Source organism: Bos javanicus, chromosome 27 (genome assembly GCF_032452875.1).
Source record: "Bos javanicus breed banteng chromosome 27, ARS-OSU_banteng_1.0, whole genome shotgun sequence".
NCBI lineage: Eukaryota > Metazoa > Chordata > Mammalia > Artiodactyla > Bovidae > Bos > Bos javanicus.
Genome location: NC_083894.1, coordinates 28,579,821 through 28,596,568, shown reverse-complemented (window position 1 = coordinate 28,596,568; position 16,748 = coordinate 28,579,821). Strand labels below are relative to the sequence as shown.

The 16,748-nt window shown below is 37.8% G+C and overlaps 1 protein-coding gene across 15 annotated transcripts in view; it reads right to left on the bottom strand.

The window, feature by feature from the left end:
* The window catches only part of NRG1 (neuregulin 1), a 233,866-nt gene that overhangs the window by 35,935 nt on the left and 181,183 nt on the right, over window positions 1-16,748 (bottom strand). For all 15 annotated transcript variants that reach the window (XM_061404427.1, XM_061404426.1, XM_061404429.1 and 12 more), the window contains one exon: window positions 511-640. In XM_061404427.1, the coding sequence (XP_061260411.1) occupies window positions 511-640 (130 nt within the window). The remainder of the gene's footprint in view (window positions 1-510; window positions 641-16,748) is intronic.

Sequence of the window (16,748 nt, the reverse complement as noted above, 5' to 3'; positions counted from 1 at the left end):
TGAGATCAACTTAAACTCCATTTTTAAAAAGGAGCTATAAAGCTAATGCCAAGTTTAACAGATCAGTCAGCAAATAATTGCCGGCCCTTCTGCTTCTCTTAGTTGTCCTATCTGCTTCACAGGTGACACCAGGTAAAAGGGAACATTATCTTACAGCTTCCATCATACATTGGATGCAGATGCAGGGATCCAAAGTTCTAGGCGTCTAGGATATTTGCACATCTCTCTTAGGTAACAAGGAGGAAAACCACAAGGAAAGCAATTTTATAAATATGAAGGCAAAAAACCAAAAAAACAACCAAACACCCACATGGAAAAAAGCAAAAAAACATTCTGGATATAACAGAGTAGATAAATGGTGTGACCTTTCACAACACTCTACAAATAAAACAGCATTATTCAAAGGATGCAACGAAACTGGATAAGACAGCAACAATACATCATGAGACACGGAATCATCTGAAAGAAGCGGTCATGGACAGAAGTCACACAGAGGATTTCTTTTCTTACTTGCACAAGTATCTTGAGGGATTTGAAAGGTCTTTCACCATGAAGCACTCGCCTCCATTCACACAGAAAGTTTTCTCCTTCTCTGCACACTTGACAAGATGGCTTGTCCCAGCTGTAGATGTGGATGTGGCTGGATAAAAGATAAACAGGGAAAGTTTTACACCCATCTTTCCCTCTTCTGAGCAGCCTTTAAATACTCTTAAAAGGAAGAGCTCATATAAGATAAGATGTACTCCACTAAAGTTTCTGGCTCAATAAACAACAGCATTAAGACTTAAACACATTAAGTAATTTCTACCTGTAAATAAACAGAATACAATTATAAAAGGATAATTATAGTTAATTTAATTACAATTAAATAGGCAACAAACATTTCTTATAACCAATACTTTATCTTCTAAAGACGTGGAAAAGAGAAGATCTACTAAGAAAAATACATTTTCCATGTATGGCTGAGTCCCTTCACTGTTCTCCTGAAACTATCACAACATTGTTAATTGGCCATACCTTAATACAAAATAAGAAGTTAGAAAAAAAAAGAAAAATTTTCCAAGAAGGCTCAAAAATAATGATATAAATTTGTATCAGTGCAACTGAATTTAGATATCAATGTTAAATAGCAACTAATTGATAACATTATTTCATTTTGAAATGAAATATTACCTGACACAGTCTTAGTGATTTTTAACCCTTTGTCCTCTATATTAATTTCTATTTTAGTATTTGCAACTGGAATTCAGATCCTGCTATTTACTTATATTTGACCTTTCATGTATTTTCCCATTTTCTCCCGCCTTTCTTTTTCATTTGCTTCATCAGGGCACATTGTGCTTTGACATTTAACTTAATTGCTCCTCTAATTCTGCTTGATTGTTACTCTACCTGATCAAAATACTTAGCATCCGATTATTCACTTTCTGAATGATTCAATGCCTTTCTGGTCTCTTATTCTTCTGTCTAAGGCATGTTTGGGACCATTTTATGGTCCTCACCAATGGCTTTTAGGAGGAAGAGCAAAGGACAGTCAAAATGATTTGCACTTTGGAGACAGATCTGGTTCAAATACTATCTCCTACTAGCTTTGTGTTCAAGAGTAAGTTTCTGAACCACCCAGATGGTCAATTTTCCCATTTAGAAAACAGGGGACTCTTATAGGACTTTTACAGAGATTATCAATAATCTAGGTAAAGGATTACCGATTCAGTGGACACGAGTTTGAGCGGGAGATAGACAAGGACAGGGAAGCCTGGTGTGCGGCAGTCCATGGGATCACAGAGTCAGACACAACTCAGCAACTTAACAAGGTAAAGGAATTGGTGCTAAACTGGCATCTGATGAATAATAGCAGGTGGCAAAATGGAGCAGATATGGAAGAATCTCAATTGTGGTATCTATCAAACAGATATAAAGCTTAATAGAAATCAGAAGATTTTCAAAGACGCATGCTTTTCTTGAATCATTACTATGGTAATTAAAAATTGGATTCATTTTTAAATTGTTCCAAGAAAAAGTTCTTTTCAGAATGCTTTTCTAAATGTCCAGCTCGGGTCTATAAACCTAACCAAAGAATCACGGAGTGATTTTCTTACCCTCTCTTATCAGCTACCCTTTTATCATTTTTTTTTTTTCAGGAAGAAGGGAACATAATTTGCATCATTTGGCCTATAAAATCATTGAGTAGGCAATTTCTATATACCACTTAGCATGAATTTTGACATACATCTTCATGTGAAAAACTATATACTTAGGTGCTATGAACATTTTCATCCATGGCAACTGCCTTTAAAAATAGTAGGTGGGTGTTTGTCTTCAGTGTTAAAGGTTTTGTGCTTAAGAACTTTCACTGCTGACAGGGATCTATGGAATGACAAGCTGGGCAGAGTATTTCTGCCGAGGGGACCACCCACAGAGTTCTGTCACCCTCATTCCTGCAACGGAGCTCTGAGCCTCCAACAGACCCCAGCAGCAGTCCCTGAATCCCTCCTGCCAGTCTGCTAAGAATTCCCCCTTACACACGCTGGGCAGCAAACACTGCAGCAGGCTCTTCCAGAACAAATGCTAAGGCTTTCACTAAAAACATCAAAACCAACATTCCCTTCCCCGCCAAAGCAGACACTCCATATTCATTGCAAACTAACAAAGAAAATTAGCTGTGATAGACAGAAGAGACAGATACATCATACCTATTCCTTGGACTTTCTGATCTTGTTTTATCAACTAGGTAGCATTAAGAAACGTGGGGTTAAAACTTGAAATAATCCATTTCCCCTCTCCAATCCTTTAAAAGTATTCTCCCTGACATGCATTATCCTTTGCATGACACCCTCAGTTATGACACAATCATTTGCAAAGTCCTTAGATCATGGAATAGGATCACTAGGAATAGGAATAGTTGATAATAAAATAACTCTTGGAGAAAATGAAGTAGCGGCTCTCTTATGCGGTCAGGGACTATCCTACTTAGTGCTTGAATCCTTTAGCAGCAGAAAGAATAAAAATGATCATGGAATTACAAAGCAGAAATTAACTCCCAGGAGACACAAAGTGTGGACTGACTTGGATACAACTGTTCTGAACCAACAGCCAAACACAGGAATAAGTTATAATTAATTGTCAGAAGAACCGGGGCTGGAAATGGTGATAAATGCACCTTTCAGATTTTTGCCAGGCTTCCTTATATTCTCCTTAGTTGAACCCTGTGCATGGTCAGCCCGAAGCAGATCTATAAATTTTGCAGTGATATCCTTTGTCTTTGGCCTATACATGCTATATTGCTCAATCAGTTTCCGTTTGGTAATTCTGCCAGAAATTAATGAAACAGACAGAGCAGGTTCTTCAGCCAAACTGTAGAAACAGCATTCTTTTTAAGGCAGCTGGCAGGAATTTATAAGAGGTAAAGATTACAGTTCTGCCAAGAGAATGTGCTTTTGATATCTAAAAGATGACCTTCATAGCTGCTTTTAAAAGAAGTAGGCAACAGAGATCTCACTTACTCAGTCCTTAATAAACTCTGCCTCATTCTGCTTTGTAACTAGTTTGTCAAAATTTGCTGGTAGAGTCAGAAACAACTTAGCGACTAAACAACAATGACAACAAAAGTAAGTGCTAACTGAACAGCCATTAGGAATATGTAACTATGACTTCATTACCTTATGTTTGGCATTTATATGGACATTTTATCCCAAACATACCTTCTCTGGAATGTTACCAGTTTCAAAATTATAAGGAAGAACGTGTAAGTACAGTAGTTGCTTTCAAGTGTTTTGCTCTCAACCTGGTCTGTCAGGATGGACAAGTGACTTCAGGACTAGTGACCAGTGACCATTTTGAGGAGGTCTGGACAGTTCTCTGACTTAACCATGGATGTGGAGACTAAAATTACCATTTTAAAGACTCCCCAAATCCTCCACCCGGCAATAGGATTCCCTCCTTTCTAGCCTGCCTGCCTCCCACTGCGCCCCCCACCCCCCGCCTTTCTTCTTTCCATCTATTCACAATTCTTTAATTGTGACCACCTAGACATAGCAATAGCTAAAGTCACTGCAATGGAAATTTGTAAGGCTGTAAACAATTCTCCCTAAAAGGAGATCTTTATAGATAAAAGGTAGTGAAAGGACCCTGGAGTTAGCTGAGAAGAATCAGGTGCTAGGCACAATTTTGCCAAATATTGTCTGCAGGACTCTGGTCCCAGCTACCTGTCGCAGAGTATTCAGCTACAAAAATGAGATATCATAGTATTGCTGCAAAGTTTGATAAAATGCTTTGCCAGCTGCAAAATTACACACAAAGAGATGACATGTTTCCATTACTAATGGCATAAATGTGGAACAAAGAGAAGCAAAAACATTTCTGTCCGGACTCTGTAATTACATATAATCAGCCTCAAATGTTGTTTCTTGGTAAATTATTCTTTTACAAAATGTGAAGAGATGGTTTGATTTGGAGGGGTAACCACTGAGTGATTACAAAACATGAAGTAAATATTAATAAATTATTCTCTTTCAAAATCACTGTCAATAATTCATACCTATTCAATTTGCTTATAAAATAAAACTGAAGAACAACTGAGCTAGAAGAAAAAGAAATTATCTCAAATATGTAATTATTTTCAACTTTCCAGATCCACATAATTCTATAATAGTTCTTAAAATTTTTTTATTGAAGAATATGATTTATAATATATTGTAAGTTTCAGGTGTAATTCTCTAACATTTCTGACTGAGCTTCCAAGTTACATAAATTCAATGTATTTGTAATCTTTTGTGTTATCTGAATGGTTTAAAACTCTGAAATAGTTAAATATATTAATAGCAACATATCCATAGAATATGGGCCATAGTATCAGTAACTAAACATTTTGGAAATCACATACTATTGCACACTTTAGTAAACATGCAGAATAAAATTTTGAGGAGTAATTAAGTGTTGGCTGCTCATTACTAAATATTTTCCCATAGAATCACACAGTGTATTTCCTGTAGAATACTAGGCTTTTTCTGCTCAAAGACAGCCTAAAAAGAAAATACTGCTGGAAAGGATGGTTCACTTTCTTGCTTGTTTTAAGTGGTGTTTTCCTTATCAGTGAAGTAGATAGCACCAACAAACCATAGCTATTACACAAAAGCAAACTGCTGATAAGAAACCAGTCTATTCTTCTTTGACAATTAGCAGGAATTAGTATGAGTATATAGTGTTTACCCCAAGGAAGGATCATTAGATCCTGTCTTCCGTGAGGGAATGAGCCCTGACTAGGAGTTTTAAGGACAATTCTTAACAATTTACTTGCAGAAGATGAAATTAAATCACTCCATGCAGTTTCCTCAATACCATATACGAATACTAACAATTTTTATATTCTGACATGAAAATGTCAATTGCTGCAAAGTTGCAGGGTTTTTTTTTTCTTCAATCCTTACCTGTAATATTCTCCATGGTTATGTATTTAGAAATCTGCATGCTTCCTTGATGTTCGATCTCCCAGTTTTTTAAAATAAATCTGAAATTATTATTTTTGCTTAGAATGTAGCACCTCAGCAATTATGTACCAGAGCACTTTGAACTTCTACTAGGAAAAAAATGCTTATGTTGTTCCTGAAAATGATGCTCTGGCTCAGAAGATGAGCAAGAAAAGCCACGCCACCTAATGCAGTTCCTATAGATGCCAACGGATGGGTGGGGAAGGCATTTGCTCTCCAAAGGAAGATCCAGAGCCAGACAGAACCACAGAAGCATCATAGCCCTAGGTTGGCATTTTTTTTTTCAAGTAGTAATTCAATCCTTTGCTGAATAGCAAATAGATACTTGGGGGAAAAAAAGTGATAAGAGAAGATCAAAAAAACCTATCCTGACCTGGGTATTCCCAGAGCCCATCTCCTTGGCCTCTCCTCTTCTCAACTCTGCTATAGAAACACTTCCCTCTTCCTAAGGGAAGAACCATCATGAGACCATAAATGGAACCAGAGCTTTCTAAAGTAGAATTAGAGCATCTCACTTCATGGACCTCAGCACTCACTAATAAACTGGAAGTAATGTTTTTTAAGATTTTTTTTTTTTTATGGAGACCATTGTTTAAAGTCTTTATTGAATTTGTTACAATATCGCTTCTGTTTTATGTTTTGGTTTTTTGGCCTTGAAACAGGGATCGAACCCACACCCCCTGCATTGGAAGATGAAGTTGTAACCCCTGGACTGCCAGGGAAGTCCCAAGCTGGAAATACTTAGAAGCTGGTAGATTACCCAGAAGGTAAGCATCTGTCCAAAGAATAAGCTGATAAGGGCTGATGGAGGTTAATTGGTTAAGTGACAGACTTGAGCTTTAGTATCTAATGTCCCATATTGAAAAAGAGGATACAAATCATCTCAAAAGAATAGTTCTGCAGCCTTTCATAAAATTGCTCAAGCAAGTCACAAAAGTGTACAGGATGCCCAAGGTCACAGAAGTGAATCGGGACACGCTTATTTTCTATTTTCTTATATGTATTTTGGGGCTGAAGTCGGTTCATAGAATTGCCTTTAGATTCCTCCCACACTTACAAGCTCTCTGGAAGACTCTAGTATTATTTCTTCCTTCTTTGGCAGAATGAAAAATGACCCATGGGGGCTTCTGCTCGTAAAACAAAATTCTAATTTTTGTTGTAACCCTGAGCTCATTTGTAGCTAAACAGAAAACAGATTCTAAGTTGCCAGCAGTTGCTGAGCAAATGCTTGGGTGTCATTAGATAGTGTTATCCTTAGAAAAATAAAACTTGTCAAGAAAGGTTATTTTTCAAACAATAGATGTTGCTTTTTTTTTTTCTTCTTTCTTACAGCACATTTCACTCACAATGATCACAGGGTGATCATTCTAAACTGCTTCTTAGAGCAACAAGTTAATGGCATAAACACCTTTTAGGATGTCTTTAGCTTTGCTAAAGGAGTCTCCTACAGTGGATTGCTGGCTGGGTGGAGTCACACGAAAGCTACATTTTCTTCCTTAAGCCAGTAATCTTTTCATAGCGAAGAAGCCACTCCAGACATACAGGTCTGCTATATATTTTCTATTAATTGCTGACAGTTTTATCTGAGTATAAAATTTCCATAGCCAGAAGTCAACAAACTTTCAAGCTGTTTGTTGACTCTTTTCCTATCAATACCTTTCCTAAAGGAGTAAAATCCATATAGCCTACAAAGCAAATGCTAGCAGTACACTTGACTGGCTTAATTTGATGTATTTATAGATCTCGCCAGGCTAAATGTAGAAGGGGCACATTCTTTATTGTATTCTGCATTTTCTACCCGTATCAATTTGGCTGGAAGAAGGTCATGCCATTGTAGAAAACGTTAAACTCTCATTTTCCAGATTGGCCAAAAGTTTGGAGCACCAAACCAATCACATCAAAACAAAGGGAACTGATCAAGGATTCAGTTATTCAGGGAGATGCTGAAATTACCATGTAACATTTAATGACATAGGTTATTTTATTCATCAAGTAAATGAAATGAAAGTAGATTAAAGGTTAAAAGACAGAAACTATGAGGGAAATTCATTATCTTATTCATCAAATTAAAAAAATCATGGCATATCAAAATAAAAGTCATGGTCATTTCAAGAGATAATCAACACTGATGAGACTGAAAATCAATTTCTATAAAAGTATCTATAAAGTATTTTTATCACCCAAATGAAACCTAATCAAGCATCCAGATACAGCTACTAATTTACAGGAAGAACATGGGTCAGGGGGAACATATAAAAAAATGTCACAGGATGCAAGTGGAAAAACCCAAACTACAGAGGCTCTACAGGGCAAATAACCCGATTTCTTTAAAAAAAATTAAAAAAAGATAAAAAGACAAAGACAACTAGAACTTGATACAGATCCAAGGGTGAGAGAAAAGAAAAACCTAAAATATAGACATTAAAAAGAGATACATAACCCAATTACAATGAGTAAAACTTATTTAGATCCTGATAAAAGGGGCACTCTGATCATTGATTCGATAATACATATTACTAAAGGGTTACCCTTAATTGGTATATGTGTCAAATGTATTATGGTTATGTTTTAAAATAGTCCTTATCTTTCAGAGATACATGCTATAATATCTCTACACTGAATAATAAGATGTCTGTGATTTACTTGAAAACATTAAGAGGAAAGGAAAGTGAGTGATCTCAGGACAAAACAAAACTGATCACTGCTGAAGTGGATGATGGCTGCATGGCAATTTGTTGCTTTATTCTCTGCACGTTTATATGTTCAGTATGCATGTTTATCTATAGGTACATGTTTAAATGTATGCTTACCAATGTTTAAAACCTAAAAATGCAAAATATAAATTTCAGCCTTTTTAAAAAGATGTCTTTATAAACTGGAATTAGAATGATACTCTATACGACTTAAAAATATTGACTCTGGCCACCAATCTAAGTCATACTTAACTGTGAAACTCTTGGGAAGGTGGTTTCCTTAATATCAAGACTAAGCCAAGAATGCTGACTACTGCTTTGAAAGTTCTAGCCAATGCAACAAGGCAGGAATAACAAATTGTGGTATAACTGTAGGAAAGACGAAATAATCATTATTGGAAAATGATATAATTGGATACTATCCATGGAGTCGGATGCCACTTCCTTCTCTGGAGAAGACTCTTGAGAGTCTCTTGTACTGCAAGGAGATCAAAACAGTCAATCCTAAAGGAAATCAACCCTGAATAGTCATTAAAAGGATTGCTGCTGAAACTAAAGCCCTGATACTTTGGCCACCTGATACAAAGAGCTGACTCACTGGAAAAGATGCTGATGCTGGGAAAGATTGAAGGCCAAGTGGAGAAGTGGTGGCAGAAGATAAGATGGTTGGATGGCATCACCAACTCAATGGACATGTGAGAGTCACTCAGTCGCGTCCAACTAACTCTGCGACCCCATGGACTATATAGTCCATGGAATTCTCCAGGCCAGAATACTGGAGTGGGTAGCCTTTCCCTGCTCCAGGGGATCTTCCCAACCCAGGGATTAAACCCAGGTTTTCTGCACTGCAGGTGAATTCTTTACCAGCCGAACCACTAGGGAAGCCCAAGAATACTGGAATGGGTAGCCTATCCTTTCTCCAGCAGATCTTCCTGACCCAGGAATTGAACCGGGGTCTCCTGCATTGCAGGTGGATACTTAATCAAATTTGAACAAACTCTGGGAGATAGTGGGGGATAGAGGAGACTTGAGTGCCACAGTCCAAGGGGTTAAAAAGAGTGGAACACAACTTAGCAACTGATGAGGAAATGGTTGGATACCTGTATTAACTAGCAAGAAAATCTAATAAAATAAAAGAATTTTATTCACAACAGCAAGAGTAAATATCAGTCAATTAGGTCAGGCAGGTGTGATCCTAACAGTAAATATGCAGAATGGGAATACTTTGAAAGGGCAGTATAGAAGCGGAATTGCATCTGTACTTTGGGTAGAAGAAGGCATTCTATTAAAGGGAAAAGCAAATGAATTTGTGGATGTAGAAAACTAAATCTCACATTCAACGAAAAGCAGTAGTTGAGTTTGGGAGATGGATTGTAAATAGGGAGGTGAAGTTAATGAGGCTATAAAATAATAATACATCCATATTAAAGAAGCCCTGGCTGGAATTAATGTTCAATCTGTAGGTCATGGAGGGAGTTGGGCTTTTGCTCAGGGCCATCATTAATAAAATTAATGGTCTATTCTATAGTGTTTGGAAGGGGAGAAAAATGGAGACCAGGAGATCGGTGAAGAAGCTGATATGAAGGCCTAAATGAGAGAGAAAGACTGCTCAAACTAGCACAGAAATGATGGGAGAGGAACTGGTGCCATATTGAAGAACTAACACGACTTCGTATGCATATACATTAAAATTAAGCAAGAACTAAATGATGAAGTTTGTATTTCACACCTTGTATTGCACCTCTTTCTAAAGCATTCAAACAGCCTAAACACACATTTTCTCATTACTCTTCACACAATCTAGGAACTACCACGATATTATTAGACAGAGGGACTGAAGCCCATTCTGAATACTCAACACTCATTGGTAAAATTAAAATGTCAAGTCTTGCAGCCAAACCAATATGACTGATGCTTTCCTAGTGTAACTACCACATGTCTGTTGATATCAAGGAACCTGTTACAAGCAGACAATATTCTAGTTCGCCCAAAATTCTAAGTATACAGATATGTAGGTAGTAATAGTCTTAGGATTTATGAAAGCATGTCCTTGACAGGAAATGACTCCCGACAAATCATTTTAAGTAATCTACATGTGCAGTATTTTGCGTAAAGGAGTCTCTATAAAAGTATAGGTAAAAAACAAGGTTCAGACAACACAGACATCATCTTTCAAGGGTTTCCGATTGGAGTCAGACCGCTTTGATCAGTGGATCTCTAACACAACAGACCTGAAGACTATCCCTTCAAATGGCACCTTGGCAGCTCTAAACCCCTAGACTGTCCATCACTACACGCCATTTAGCCAAATTACAGCAATTCTGTGTTTGTGTGATGACTGTAGACATAAAGAGCCAGACTCCAGTTCCACAAGCTCCGTATTTTCCACACTGAGGCCAAAGGTTGTTGCATATAAAGTAATGAAGCAGTAAAAGCATGTTTGATGATAGGAATCTTGCTGTCTTGCACTTGGTTAATTTCAAGGCACAGATTTTCCCAGAACTCCCAGGAGTTCCCTTTTCCCAGGTTCATGACCAGAATAGCAAAACATCCCTTCCTGTAGGATGATGCGTCCATGAAATGTATTTCTGCGGTTTTTAGGGTCCTAGCACAAATTCTAGGTCACCAAATAACACACAGAAATCTTTTTTCAATATCACTATGGCCATTTACATATGGCCAGAAAAAAAAGTTTCAAACACACAACTTTATTTTTTCTTCAATTTTTCTTTTATGGAAGTATAGTTGACTAGAAAAGGAGATGGCAACCCACTCCAATATTCTTGCCTGGGAAATCCCATGGACACAGGAGCCTGGTGGGCTATAGTCCATGGGACTGCAAAAGAGTCAGACGTGACTTAGCAACAAGACATCATCATCAACAACAACAAACAGTTGATCTGCAATGTTGTGTTAATTTCTGCTGTGCAGCAAAGGGATTCAGTTATACATATGTACATTCTTTTTAAATATCCTTTTCCATTACGGATTATCATGGAATACTGAATACAGTTCTCTGTGCTGTACGGTAGGACCCTGGTGTTCATCGATTCTATAAATGAATCGATACATCTGCTAACCCCAACCTCCCCCTCCATCCCTTCCTACGCCCGTCCCCCTTGGCAACCACCACTCTGTTGTTCTCTATGTCCATCATTCTGTTTCTGTTTCATAAAACAGGGTCATTTGAGAAACACACATAATTTTAAATGCTTCACCTCCAGAGAACACTTTGCCCTGCTGCCCACAGGACTAGCTGGTCTCATAATACTTAGTTCACCCTAGGTCTTATTTTTCTAAAGAATATATTCTTTTCAGGTTAGAGGTGGGGATGGGAAATATGACAGGCAAATCCCGCGCCTTTGCAGAACTGGGCCAAAATTATAAATTAACCTCCACTACGTTATGCCTAAAGAAGCTTTCCTTCAAGACTTGGGATTTTTTTTTTCTATTTTGTTTTTCAATGTCTAGGCCTTCACGCTCAAGCTGAACAGACACCTGTTTTCCTACTGTTGCCATTAAACCTTGTTGTTCAATAAAAAGGAAACAGACAGGTGCACGCTTCATACTTTTTTTCCAAAGTACACAATATATTAAAAAAAAAACAAAAAACAAAACCTGGAGCCATGTGTTCAGTGTCCTACTCTCATCATCTGGTCGAACTGTTTTATATACTGACATCATTTGCTTGTTGGAAAAACTTGATGGAAATCATCATTCCGCTTACAGCTAAACCAAACAAGGGCACCTTGAAACACATTGTAAAAGAAAGGCAGAGGAGAGGCCAGGATCTTATCGAAGCTGCCTGGCTGTTCCCTGCTCTGGAAGAAACAGGGAATATTAGGAAGGTTCACATGTAGGGTCTTAGTTATAATTTATTGTTTTTTTCACATTTCTTTTTTTTAAATTAATTTTTAAATTGAAGGATAATTGCTTTCCAGAATTTTGTTGTTTTCTGTCAAACCTCAACATGAATCAGCCATAGGTATACATGTATCCCTTCCCTTTTGAATCTCCCTCCCATCTCCTTCCCCATGTTTTCTTTTTCCTGGAGCTGATATAGCTAGCTGGGGAATAAAACACTTTTATCTCCTGATGCTGTAATAATTCAGAATGGCTATAGTCTTCCCGCCTTTCAAATATAAGCCACAGACACTGCAAGTCTGTATCTAATACAGATCTTTGCTCTTTCCATTCCTCACTGAGGGCTCCATACCTAAATACTGATGGAGGAAAGAGTATACAGAAGGAAATCAGGGCTGTGTAGCCCCTTAGCTGTGAGGGAATTATGGCTCTGCAAAGCCACCCCAAAACATCCAAGCAGGCAGAACTCAACCGAACCCTAGCCCACGTCCACTTTGCCAGTTTAATTCCTCCTGTTCCCATGCAGTTTCTGGAGAGGTACCAAACGTCTTCAGTTGAAATTTGTCACTTATGCAAAAGTTTTTTTTTTTTTAAATATCATATGATGCTAGGTTATTTATTTATTTAGCACTTGCTATGCAGTGTGTGGGATCTTAAGTTGCCTGACTGGGAATTGAACCTGTACCCCTTGCACTGGAAGCACTGGACTGTCAGGGAAATCTAGGAAAAGCTTTAAAGAAGTCAAACACTTTGCAGAACCAAACGGTAAGTCTCAGTAGGAATCTGCGCTCAGATAAGCAATTCCAAATACCTAGTGAGAACTCGCCAGTTCAGTTATGACTGAATCCAGTGACTACCATAATGGGGAAATCCAGCCAGTGTTAGTCATGATTCTGAGCTCCACTAAGAGAAAGTTCACAGACCACAGGCAAGTTCTGGTTATATTTCTTAGTGGAAACAAGCCATCCGAGACAAAGGTGATCTTGTTAATAAGAAGAAACCAGAGCTTGAACCCTATTCTTTCAAAAGACCTGTTTGATTCATGGCTTGTCCCTTAAGAATGCCTTACTTCCTAATAATACTGAAATATAGAGCTCTTTTGTTAAAAGAAAGTTTTTTTTTGCATGTGATTACACACCTTGTTAGTGTGTTCGATACTTAATCCCAGGGATGTAAATATCTTCATAGACATCAGTCCCAGATGGGTGATCTTTTCTGTTGAGGAGCTTGCTTCTCCCTGTACCTCAATGTCTCATGTTCTATGCCCAACATTTGAGTGCTTCCATTTTTCTCAGAGTCTAAAGAACTCACGGAAGTGAGTCATTATTCTACAGATGCCACACAAGTTCCTGGAATTACATGGTGATAATGAGAAAAGGATCTTAATTACCAGACAGATGTTGTTAGAACTCAGTAATCCTTCACCGCTCCTTCACACTGTTTTCCATTAAAAGGTTATCACAACCTGTCAAATGGCTGCATGGATCTGTCACAGCCACCAGACCAGGCCTGAGGTCCCTGCTTAGGAAGTTAATTCCCTACTCTCCAGAGCACTGTTCGTGTGTGTGTGTGTGTGTGTGTGTGTGTGTGTTTGCTTGTGACTATCGCTTTCCTTCCTTAGAAAATCAAACTGCACTCTGTTACCCAGTAACTTAAAGCTGCTTTCTACCTTTAGATTTTTTTTTTGTAGAAAAAAGTGACAGGACCTGAAGAATTCATTTGTAAATAAGGACGGTGGCTATTTTGTCCTTAACACAATCTCATCTACCCTGGAATCAAAGCTCTTTTCTTAGAGCTTATAAACAGACAATGTGACCTATGCTGCCTAAGATATCCCATGATTTCCCCCCATTTTTGTTTTCTAGACTTCTTGTTTTGTTTTCAGTCTAATTAGTTGACATTTTTTCATCATAAAGTCAAATACAGTTTTCAGCAGACTGAATAAAAACTAATTCATTGTTTACCAATACGGGTAAAATATCTGATTATTCTTTAAAGTGTTTCGAATTCAATGTTAATCCTCTGCCCGATGCAGTCCTTCAAAGAGCCACCTAGTGATTCTGTCTGTTTTCATTTTTTGTCTGTTTGTTTGTTTTCAGGATTTGAAGGCCATTTCATCTGTGAATTATTTCAGTTGTAAATAACAAATTTTAGTCGCTCAAAGGTGAACAAGGAGAACACATGGAGGAACAGATGGAAATTGTAAGCGAATGCATAGTGTCAAAATATTTCTTCTAAAGTCAGAACTAGACACTGGCATATCCACAGTGATTTCCACCGAAAATGCTGGCCACACATATTTTTAAAATTAGAAAAAAATCTTACCCATGAATGTTAGAAAGTACACAAAAATGTAATCCGATGGCAGAGGGAAGAGAAAGAGAAAACAAGAAGGATGTTGTTGGTTCTGGGAAAACTTAGCACTTCTTGGGCCCTAAAAGTGAACCTGAAGTTCAATTCAATTAGGAAGGTCTGGGATGCCAGTTCTGTGATATAAAGAAGGATGTAGCATCCTTCAGGGAATAAACTTAGTCACAGGAGGATTTATTGCAACTGGAAGGATTTTTGATGCTGAAGTGAAGTGTGGTTAGTTTCCTTGGCTTCTTTTTCCCTGTTGAATGCACCATATTCCTTGGGCTGAGACACTGGAAAATTGCAATTTATGAAGTTGGCGTTTCCTACACAGAACCAAAATAATAGCAACATGGCCATAAGAAAACTTACAGAAATTGAAGAAGTGATGAAATGGAGTCTGTTAAACAGGCAATGTGACCTATGCTGCTGTCTGCACATTCTAGAGAAAGGTAACCCCAGGACATATTCACAGGTCAAAGAGAGAAGGGGACTGAGCAAGGAATTGTTCTTCATTGTTCAGTCACTAAGCTGTGTCCAACTTTGCAAGCCCATGGACGGCAGCACATCAGGCTTCTTTGTCCTTTACTATCTCCTAGAGCTTGCTCAAACTCATGTCCACTGAGTCATGTCCATCTCACCCTCTGTCGCCCCCTTCTCCTCCTGCCCTCCATCTTTCCCAGCATCACGTGAGTCTTCTTACTTGTGGGACCAGTGCTCCAGTGCTCTGACCATTTGAGAAACTCTGTGAGAGAAGTCATGAATGACCCAACTCTAGAGATATGAAATATATCTGATTTATTGAAATGTCTCCTCTATTTTATAAGAAATTCTGTGACTTGGCATAAAATGAGGTCAGAACAGAGTTCCGACTGTTCTTAGATCAGACGACCAAGGGAGCAGAGGTCCAGACAGATAGGATCCATCACTCTCATAACTGATGACAAGAAATACCAGGGTTGGCACTGAAGTCTTAGTCACAAGTACCCTGAAAAACCATCAGGAGCATTTTATAATCCCAATAACAAAGAGATCACACCCTCATTGCTCAGCTAAACCTGATGACTTAATAAGGTAAAAATGATATGCTCGAAGCTGGATGAGAGAAGTTATCATTTCAGTGAGATTGACAGGCATCTGTACCAAATCCAAATATAGAACTTGCAACTGTTAGCATTTCCAGTTCCTCAGGCATAAATTAAAATAAGAGACAAGTACCTTAAAATTATTCAGAAGTTGAAGAATGGGCATGATTTGTGGCTAACTAGGAAGCAAATGCTAAATTCTCCATCAGGTTTCTTTCATTCTCTACTTCTACATTTTCTACTAAAATTCATTCTACTTAATTTTCATTCTCTACTTCCAACTCTTTTTTCATAAAATATATATATTTACATATTATATATATATATAATGATAATAACAAATATGCTTGGTTATCTTTCTGAATAAGACTCCCAGACTCTTTAGATATATATCATCTAAAAGGGAAATAAAAAATGAAAAAAAAAAACAAGTTGTAAAGGATTAAATTGAATTGTCATCATTACCTGTGATAGAAACTGCCCTTCTCTGTCCCAGAAGCATCAATGTCAGAAAGACTGTCCTGATTCTTTAATCTTTTGTAGATTTGAGGAATACAAAGTACTGTTAGGAAACAGTTTCTATACAATGTCAGAAAAAAAACCCATCAGATTCATTAGGGGGTCAAAGAGAAAAGTACAAAGAAAAGGGTCATGTCAGACTTACTAGTTACTCAAGTGAATTCTCCTGCCCAGTATCCAAGTGTGAAATCTTAAAAAGCAGTGCTTTTCTGGGAATACAACCCTTCTGTTGCCTTTCTCATTAACAGAAGAAACAAATCTATCCATGATTAACAGTCATACTTCTAGAATATGACCCAGAATAAATTATACCACAATGAAGCTAAGAGTTAAACAGCAGAGATCAATTAACTATGTTCGCAACTACCATTTCTATTGGGCAAGCTATTTACCATGGTCTGGCTTTAAGGTAATCTTCAAGGTAGGTAAGGGAAAAGCACAAAAGAAATGAGAAGCAGAGATAGAAGACATTTTATGATTCCAAAGATGGAAGAATTCTCTAGATATTATATTTTTATTCTAAGCATCTTCCTCTTGATATCATAAAACTTCATCCTTCTCTTTAGTTATCTTGTCTTTTGCAGTAGAAATCATATCTGCCTAACCCAATAGGTATCTAGCATTGATACTTCAGGATCGATCCCTGGAGAAGGAAATAGCAACCCACTCCAGTATCCTTCCCTGGAAAATCCCATGGACAGAGGAGCCTGACAGGGTGCAGTCCACCAGGTCACAAAGAGTCCAGACAC